This window comes from Petromyzon marinus, chromosome 66 (assembly GCF_048934315.1).
Source record: "Petromyzon marinus isolate PM22_M1 ecotype Great Lakes invasive population chromosome 66, UKy_Petmar_22M1.pri1.0, whole genome shotgun sequence".
Lineage (NCBI taxonomy): Eukaryota > Metazoa > Chordata > Hyperoartia > Petromyzontiformes > Petromyzontidae > Petromyzon > Petromyzon marinus.
This window is the reverse complement of record NC_133732.1, coordinates 4402552-4412551: the sequence shown is the minus strand read 5'-3', so window position 1 is coordinate 4412551 and position 10000 is coordinate 4402552. Positions and strand designations below refer to the sequence as shown.

Sequence of the window (10000 nt, the reverse complement as noted above, 5' to 3'; positions counted from 1 at the left end):
ATCCTCAAGGCGCACCGCGTGATCCACGCCCCCGAGAAGGAGCACGTGTGCGACCTCTGCGGCAAGGCGTTCTCGCGCGTCGACAGCCTCCGCAAGCACCGCATGCGCCACTCGGGCGAGCGGCCCTTCGTGTGCGGCGAGTGCGGCAGCGGCTTCCTGAGCCGCAGCGCGCTGCGCGTCCACGCGACGCTCCACTCGGGACGCCGGCCGTTCGCCTGCGCCGTGTGCGACAAGTCGTTCGCCCAGGCGTCCAACCTCAAGATCCACGCGGCGACGCACAGCGCCGAGAAGCCGCACGTCTGCGCCCAGTGCGGCAAGGGCTTCGCGCAGAAGTCCTACCTCGTCACGCACCGGCGGACCCACACGGGCGAGCGTCCGTACGCGTGCGCCCAGTGCGGCAGGGGCTTCGTCGACGGCTCCAGCCTCAGGACGCACCAGCGGACCCACACGGGCGACCGGCCGTACGCGTGCGCCCAGTGCGGCAGGCGCTTCTCGGCCGTCTTCAACCTCCGGCGGCACGAGTCGTTCCACGGGGGCGAGCGCCCGCACGTGTGCGACCAGTGCGGCAAGGGCTTCTCCATCTACTCCAACATGAAGCGGCACCGGCGCTCGCACAGCGGCGAGAAGCCCTGCGTGTGCGCCGAGTGCGGCAAGGGCTTCTCGAGCAACCAGGACCTGAAGGTGCACACGAGGACGCACACCAACGAGCGGCCGCACGTCTGCCAGCAGTGCGGCAAGGGCTTCACGACGGCGTCGCAGCTCAAGAACCACCTGTTCGTCCACACGGGCCGCAAGCCCTACGCCTGCCGCTTCTGCGGCCGTGGATTCGTGCGGATCTCCCGGCTCAGGGTCCACGAGGAGACGCACGGCGACGGGGCGGCGGCCGCCGAGGGCCCGCGGCAAGCGGCGGACGCCGGCGACTACGCGGAGGGGAACTCGGAATGAGGCGGGCGGAGGTCGGGAGGGGGGGGGGGGAGCGCGGGGGCGTAGGGGCGGGCGTCTTCTCTTTGCGTACGGCGGGCGGAGGGCCGGGCGAGCGGAAGGCCCCGGGGGGTGGGGCGGCTCGAACGGGAAACGTTTTACCCGCGCGTCGAGAGGTCGCGGGGGCGGCACCGGCGGCGGTGGTGTCCAGCGGTCCGGCGGCACCGGCGGCGATGCGACCAGCCGCCGGGCGAAGTCTTCAGCGACCAAACCGCTCGCGAAGGAGATGGCCGTCGTGCCGCCCGCCCGCCTTCTATGCAGGCGGTTGACGACTCGCCACGGCACGCTTCGTCCTGCCAAGTCCACCTCCACAACAAATGTGGGCGGGGGGGGCGGGGGGCAGGGGGGGCGGGGGGCAGGGGGGGCGGGAGAGGGGGGGGGCCTGCGACTTGGGAAGGACAAAGGGGGGGGTGGGGGGGGGGTCTTCCGTCCTGCGGTGGATTTACGAGAGGCGTCAAATCATCGCTGTCGCTGGAGCGAGCTGTCCCCTGTTCTCCGGCTCATCCAGGCAGGCAAACGTGGAGCGCGGTGCAACGCGGAGGAGGATTCTCCCTTCTTCTTCCTCTTCATCTTCCTCTTCATCTGCCTCTTCCACGAGCTAACCGCAGGGGTGGGCAAACTTTTTTGACTCGCGGGCCACAATGGGTTCTAAAATTTGACAGGAGGGGCCGGGCCAGGAACTGGATGGATGGAGCGTTTGTGTGAACTTAATGTAGATGACGTGTCAAAATTTATTACATGAAGGGATTTTGGCCTTTAACAGGTAGCAAGGCGTTTATACTCTTTGGTTCTATTCGGTAAAGTCACGTAGGTAAAAAGTAAAACAACCGAATAGAACCAAAGAGTATGGATCCTTGCAGTCACAAAAGCTTCAAATCTAGAAGCAAAGCGTTTAGTTGCAAGGCAATTGTAACAAATTGCACGAACATAGGGCCTATACACCACACTCCCGGTCAAAGTGCGCCATCTAATGGGGAAATGGGGGCATTGCAGGAGAAAGGTAAAATTTAATTTAATAATAATATCATAATATTATTATTATTATTATTTGGACAAGTTCGGCGGGCCGGATTAAAACGCCCAACGGGCCGTGCTTTGCCCGTGTCTGTGTTAAACCGACGATTTTATCGTGAATTTCTTACCGCTAGCAGGCCGTGTTAGGAGACCCATCGATGGTAACCTTGCGTACGACATTCGTTTTAGTGCGCCAGCGGTTGCATACTGGCGTCACGTGCGTGTGTGCGTGTGTGTGTGCGTGCGTGTGCGTGCGTGTGTATGCGTGTGCGTGTGTGTGTACGTGTGTCTACGTGTCTACGTGTGTACGTGTGTGTGTGTGTATGTGCGCGTGTGCGCGCGTGTGTGTGCGCATGTGCGTGCGTGTGCGTGCGTGTGTGTGTGTGTGTGCGTGTGTGTGTGCGTGTGTGTGCGTGTGCGTGTGTGTGTGCGTACGTGTGTGTGTGTGCGTGTGTGTATCTGCTGGGGAGCGGGCGTGGTGTAGCGGTTAGCGCCACGCCACGCCACGATCCCAGCGTCACGACTTCGATTCCCCGCCCGCAGGCCAACACCAATGGCGACGATTATCCGAACCGGTCCTGGACCTCCCCTAGGTCGACTCGGCCTCAAATGAGTTACCTGGCATAGCGGTGCAGTAAAGGCGGCCCTGCGTGGTCCACGCCGCCCACCCCCTCGTGTGCCGCTCCGTCCTTCATAGGTGCTGCTCGCTAACAGCACTTGCCCCAACAGTGTTAAGGCTTTGTACATATATACGTCTCGCGTGTCTGTTTGGGCACGCGACGGCGAGTTTTTAAGTAATTGATAGCCCCCCCCCCTCGTTTTAAACGCTGAAGGCAATCGTAACTAACTCGAAGTGGGTAAGACTTACCCTATCTCCTGTGGGCCCTCTCTGGGGTGAGTTCCAAGGAAAGGAACATTTGGTTGCTTCGAGCTCGTGTGGAACGCATTATCCGGAATGTTATAAAACCACAAATAGCTACGATCGCTGTACACACACACACGTAATTACGAGCTGACATTTAACACTTAGTAGTAGCGGCAGTAAGTAGGCTTTTTTTACGGGCGATATTGCGATTCGTAATAATTGTAATCGTAACATCGATCGCCGCGCGAGTAAAGCGTTGTGTCGTAAACCCCTCCACCGCCCGACACAGCCAATTATAATCCCTTTTCACGTTCCGATGACGTCCGGCAGGTCGCAAGGTGGGGTATGGGTGGGTGTGTGGATGTGTGGATGTGTGTGTAAGGTGGAGCGGTGGCGTAGCGGTAAGCGCTTTGCGCGATGAACCCGGCGACCCGGGTTCGATTCCCGCTCACGGCCAACACCAGTGACGATTATTTTAACCGGTCCCGGGCCTCCCCTAGGTCGACTCGGCCTCAAATGAGTACCTGGTGCGATGCGTAGTAAACATCGCCACTGGGGAGACAAAGGCGGCCGGGCGTGGTGCTGGCCACCAACCCCCCTCGTGTGCCGTTACCGGCCTTCATAGCTGCTGCTCGCGAACAGCACTTGCCCCTACAGTCTGTTAAGGCTACACGGGGGGGGGGGGGCCTTTATCTTTGTGTGCACACGAGGACGTCATTGGAACGGGAAACGGTGAACAAAGTTGCCGCTCGGCGAGACGAGCGTGGCCGACGCGTTCGGCAACGCGTCCGGCAACGCGTTCTATACCCGTGGGTGGGTCTGGAGGAGGAACTGTACCCCCCCCCCCGCCACCCCCGGCTCTGCCAGGTAGAAGGCGGCAACGACAAAAAACGTGGACTCCACCCGTTCCCTCCGTGTGTGTGGGGGGGGGGGGGGAGGATAGAGCGTTTCCCCTTCGCACGTAACCGTGGCTTTTGCTCCGGGCGCCCCGGCTTCCTAACCGCACGCACTGCGCGTAAATCAACGCTCGTCAATCGGCCGAAAAACACCGGAATATACCGAGGATCGCCGAGCTTGGACAAATTGTTGGCGCCGCCTCCTCCTCGCCGCTCGTCTGCGGTTCCTCCTCGCGCCTACAGAGTCGTCTCTCCCCTCCCTCCCTCCGTCTCTCCGTCTCTCTGTTCCTGAGCGAGCGAATCACGTGCGGCAGTGGCGGTGGCGGCTGAAGCGTTACAATAATAGAGGGTTCTTCTTTGGTTCTTTCGGTAAAGTCACGTAGAATGATAATAAAATAATAAATTGATAAAATAAAATAACACAATAATATTCTCACGGTTCCTCCTCGCGCCTACAGAATATTATTGTGTTATTTTATTTTATCAATTTATTATTTTATTATCATTCTACGTGACTTTACCGAAAGAACCAAAGAAGATGAATCATTGCAGTCACGAAAGCTTTAAATCGAAATATAATAGAGGGTTGTTTGTTTGTTTTTTTTGTTGGTGTCGGATCAAGCAAATATAAATGTCGCGTCGATGAAACCCGCCATGGCCAGCCGGTAAAGGGGTTCGTCACGTAAACAGAAGGCGGCCAATTCGTTGCCAGTTAAGCGCTAATTGGTTGCGTGTTGGAGAGTAAGCGTGATGACCCTGGATGCAATTGGTTGTGGATTTCGCCACAACTCTGGACTGTCGCCCGATGACGCTGGTTTGTTGTCGTTACCGGGCGAAACGTCACGGTGCTTGAATCGTAAATGTTGTCGCGGGTTTTTACTCTCCAACGCACAACCGGTCCAGTGGTGAACTAGCGGCAAATTATGTTTTGTTTACGCGACAACCCTTACTAATTGGCTTACGTAGGGCGGTGGCGGGTTTAACGACGCATCGATATTTACGCGATCTTACCCAAACACCCCGCCCCCACACCCACCCCCTCCTCCATTATGGATGATATTGGTCGCGATAAGCCTACAAGATAAACTTAATCGTTACAAGTTGACGTCATTATTGATGATTCTTTGCTTCTCAAACTCTGCACAGGCATTTGCCTATAGAGGCATTGGTAGCCGATGACGTTAAACCTCTTATACTGCCTATAGAGGCATCAGTAGCCAATCACACGCATCGCAGACGCTGTCCGTAGAGGCACCAGTAGCCAATCGCAGGCATCGCATACGCTGCTTATAGAGGCATCAGTAGCCAATCGCAGGCTGCCTATAGAGGCATCAGTAGCCAATCGCACGCATCGCATACGCTGTCTGCAGAAGCACCGGTAGCCAATCACAGGCATCTCGTATGCTGCATATAGAGGCATCAGTAGCCAATCGCACGCAGCCTGTAGAGGCACAAGTAGCCAATCGCATTCATCGCTTATACTGCTTATGGAGTCGCAAGCAGCCAATCGCAGTGAATCTCCTTCGTGCTGCCCCTGTAGCGGGCATCGGTGGCCAATCACAGTGCCCCCGCTGTGATCGTTGCGTAAGCTTGGCAGTGCAGCTCGCTTTGTGTTCGTGTTGAGGAGACGCCAATAAAGAACTCAACCTCGTGGGGGCTCCGCTGACTCCGATGGACTTAACTGAACACGCTGGTGGAAGTATGTGCTGTGAGGGGTGGGGTGGGGTGGGGTTGGGTGGGGTGGGGGTTACTATTTAAAGATATATTTTTCTTTAATTTAACCAGGTAAGGATCGCCGAGCCGTGTGGCTATTTTTTTTTCAGAACCCGGCTATCGCGAATGGCAGCGGCTCAGCGAGAGGTGGCTTATTGCGTGGGGCATTTCCCATCGGGCAGGCACTCTTGAAACGCGCGACGTTGACTCCTTGTTTTTGTTTGTGCGGAGGCAACAACAACAACAACAAAAACCACGGAGGACCTGGAGAAAAATCCACGCAAGCACGGGGAAGAAACGGAGAGACGCGCAAACTCCCGAGTGGTATCATAACAGGCCGTCAGGGTCGGGATCGCACAAAGTGCCGGATGATTTTAGTCGCAGAACTAGCTCCAAATGCTACGGGTGCCCCGCACGTTCAAGGGCCCCGCGCTAAACGCTTTCAAGCGCTCAATTTCCGGTTCAGCGATTCCGCGTTTGCTCTATTGCTACAGTACTGCACCGCCTTCAGCTGTTATTGAACGACTGGGTGTTTAAGGTTAGCGATTTGCCGCGTTGTCTGGCTGTATAGCGAATGAAAAACACGCAATTATGATAATTGTGGTTTTTTTGTACCCTTTTATCTGGCAACAAAACTGACACCTTTTTAATTTTTTACAAGGAGTCGTGTTTACATTGACCACGATACCTGGGGTCGAAACGCAAACAAAAAAACAACAAACTCTGATAATGTATGTGGCACTGTCCTTGAAATTGATTGGTCCACAACCGAGACGACTTTCTTTGGAGGCCTCGTCTCACGTGGGTGTTGGACCAGAAGACGCCAAAAGGCATCACACAACTCAAAGACAATGCACCATCAGAGTATGAGAGATCGGGATCAAGCATTTACACCATTGGAAACCTCATTTGCCGGTAACAAAAGGTGTCAGTTTTGTTGCCAGATAAAAGGGTAAAAAAAAACAATTATCATATTTTGTTACTGGCAAAATGAGGTTTCCAATGGTGAAACATGCAATTACTTTACTGTGCAAGTAAAAAAAATAGTGTTTTAATATTTACGGATTTTTGCTCATATTCAGGGCCCCCCTTTATAGCACCGTACGCTACAGGCCCCGCAACTTAGCTTCATCCGGCACTGGATCGAACCCACGACCTCCTCCTGTACGCAGGGTCCAAAACGGCATGGTTATTTGCATGGCTCCCCCGTCACCCAGGCGCGCGTCCATGGACCCTGCGGTATTAACGTTGTGGAGTCACAATTGGCCCTCGATACATCCCCCACCCCCTCCTCCCTCCACTCATCAACATCCCCCAGGGAATAGACCTCACACCGTGAAGTTTTGATGCGTAATAATAACAGGGGTTTTCCCCTTTTTTATGGCTACAAAACTGAAACCTTTGTTTTACGAGGATTCATGTCGCTGCATTAACCACAATACCTGCATTCAAAATGCAAACGAAAAACAACACACACTATGATAATATATGTGATGCATTGTCCTTGAAACTGATTGGTCCACACCAAGGGACGGCTTTCTTTTGAGCCTCGACCCAATTGGTGCTCGACCAGATGACGCCAGAAGGCGTCACAAAGACAATGCGTCACGTGACTGCCAATTGAGTCACGTGCCTGCCAAAGGTGCGCTTGACGAAGGGCGTGGCCTAAGGTGCGCTTGACGAAGGGCGTGGCCTAAGGTGCGCTTGACGAAGGGCGTGGCCTAACGTGCACTTGACGAAGGGCGTGGCCTAAGGTGCGCTTGACGAAGGGCGTGGCCTAACGTACCGCCCATCTACTCTAAGCCAATCGTGACCCGGCAACAGTCACAACGTTTAACACCCACGAATTGATACTAATACAAACATGTGCACCATTTACAGTCGAAGCCCTCTTTACGACCACCCCTGTAACGACTAATCGCTTACAAACGGGCCTCCATAGAGCCCAATGTGTGGTGTATAGTAGTGTAGTGTATAGTATAGTGTAGTGTGTAGTAGTGTTGTGTGTAGTGTATAGTAGTGTAGTGTATAGTGACCCACAGACACACACATAGATCCATAGACTCACACAGAAACCCATAGACTCACACAGAGACCCATAGACTCGCACAGAGACTCACAAACTCACACAGAGACCCATACCCACACAGAGATCCATAGACTCACACAGAGATCCACAAACCCACACAGAGACCCCTAGACTCACACAGAGACCCATAGACTCACAGAGACCCATAGATTCGCACATAGACTCAGACTCACAGAGACCAATAGACTCACACAGAGACCCATACCCACAGACCCATACCCACACAGAGACCCATAGACTCACACAGAGATCCACAAACCCACACAGAGACCCACAAACTCACACAGAGACCCATAGACTCACACAGAGACCCATAGACTCACAAAGAGACCCATAGACTCACACAGAGACCGATAGACTGACACTGACTCGGACAGAGACTCAGACTCAGAGACCCATAGACTCACACAGAGACCCATAGACTCACACAGAGACCCATAGACTCACAGAGATCCATAGACTCAGAGACCCACAAACTCACACAGAGACCCACAAACTCACACAGAGACCCATACCCACACAGAGACCCATAGACTCACACAGAGACCCATAGACTCACACATAGACTCGGACAGAGACTCAGACTCAGAGACCCATAGACTCACACAGAGACCCATAGACTCACACAATAGACTCACACAGAGACCCATAGACTCACACAGACTCAGACTCACAGAGACCCATAGACTCACACAGAGATCCATAGACTCACACAGAGACCCACAAACTCAGACAGAGACCCAAAAACTCACACAGAGACCCATATACACACAGAGACCCATAGACTCACACAGAGATCCACAAATCCACACAGAGACCCATAGACTCACACAGAGACCCACAGACTCACACAGAGACCCATAGACTCACACAGAGACCCACAGACTCACACAGAGACCCACAGACTCACACAGAGACCCATAGACTCACACAGAGACCCATAGACTCACACAGAGACCCACAGACTCACACAGAGACCCATAGACTCACACAGAGACCCATACCCACACAGAGACCCATAGACTCACACAGAGACCCACAGACTCACACAGAGACCCACAAACGAGTCGGTTGTTTGGCTGTGGACTCGGCTTTACATCATCTCAGCCGAGATCCCTTCACTTAATCCCTGCACGTCAATATCATCACCACACAACTACAGGTGTACGCACCCCGGTGAACATTAACTCGAATGACAATTCGCCATTGCGTTCGTCGTAAAATTTAACTTTATTCGGCAAACGTCTCAATTGTCTCGTCATTACCGTGGTGTTTTTTTTTATTTTAAATTAAATGGAGAGAGAGCGAGAGAGAGAATACAGCCGTCAAACTACGTGCACCACGAGGCCCTTTGTGCCTGGGCCTGGTCACGTGACGCCCCCCCGTCGTCCACAAGCCGCGAAGATCAAACGACCGCCCGCCACGCTCTGGGGAACACGCAGCTACTACTGCTACTGTTACTACTGCTACTACTGCTGCTACTACTACTGCTACTACTGCTGCTACTACTACTGCTGCTACTACTACTGTTACTACTGCTACTACTGCTGCTGCTAGCTACTACTACTGCTGCTACTACTACTGTTACTACTACTACTGTTACTACTGCTACTACTGCTGCTACTACTACTGCTACTACTACTGCTACTACTACTGCTGCTACTACTGCTGCTGCTAGCTACTACTACTGCTGCTACTACTACTGCTGCTACTACTACTGTTACTACTGCTACTACTGCTACTACTACTGCTGCTACTACTACTGCTGCTACTACTACTGCTGCTACTACTACTGTTACTACTGCTACTACTACTGCTGCTACTGCTGCTGCTAGCTACTACTACTGCTGCTACTACTACTGCTACTACTGCTGCTGCTAGCTACTACTACTGCTGCTACTACTGCTGTTACTGCTGCTACTGCTACTACTGCTGCTACTGCTGCTGCTACTACTACTGCTACTACTGCTGTTACTGCTGCTACTACTACTACTGTTACTACTGCTGCTGCTGCTACTGTTACTACTGCTACTACTGCTGCTACTACTACTGCTACTACTGCTGCTACTACTACTGCTGCTACTACTACTGTTACTACTGCTACTACTGCTGCTGCTAGCTACTACTACTGCTGCTACTACTACTGTTACTACTACTACTGTTACTACTGCTACTACTGCTGCTACTACTACTGCTACTACTACTGCTACTACTACTGCTGCTACTACTGCTGCTGCTAGCTACTACTACTGCTGCTACTACTACTGCTGCTACTACTACTGTTACTACTGCTACTACTGCTACTACTACTGCTGCTACTACTACTGCTGCTACTACTACTGCTGCTACTACTACTGTTACTACTGCTACTACTACTGCTGCTACTGCTGCTGCTAGCTACTACTACTGCTGCTACTACTACTGCTACTACTGCTGCTGCTA

The 10000-nt window shown here is 53.4% G+C and overlaps 1 protein-coding gene across 3 annotated transcripts in view; it reads left to right on the top strand.

The window, feature by feature from the left end:
• The window catches only part of LOC116957918 (uncharacterized), a 182695-nt gene extending 181738 nt beyond the window's left edge, over positions 1-957 (top strand). For all 3 annotated transcript variants that reach the window (XM_076054558.1, XM_076054557.1, XM_076054556.1), the window contains exon 10: positions 1-957. This exon is cut by the window's left edge and continues 242 nt beyond it. In XM_076054558.1, coding sequence (XP_075910673.1) covers positions 1-945 — 945 coding nt within the window. In that variant the 3' untranslated portion in view covers positions 946-957.
• Positions 958-10000: the final 9043 nt, after the last annotated feature.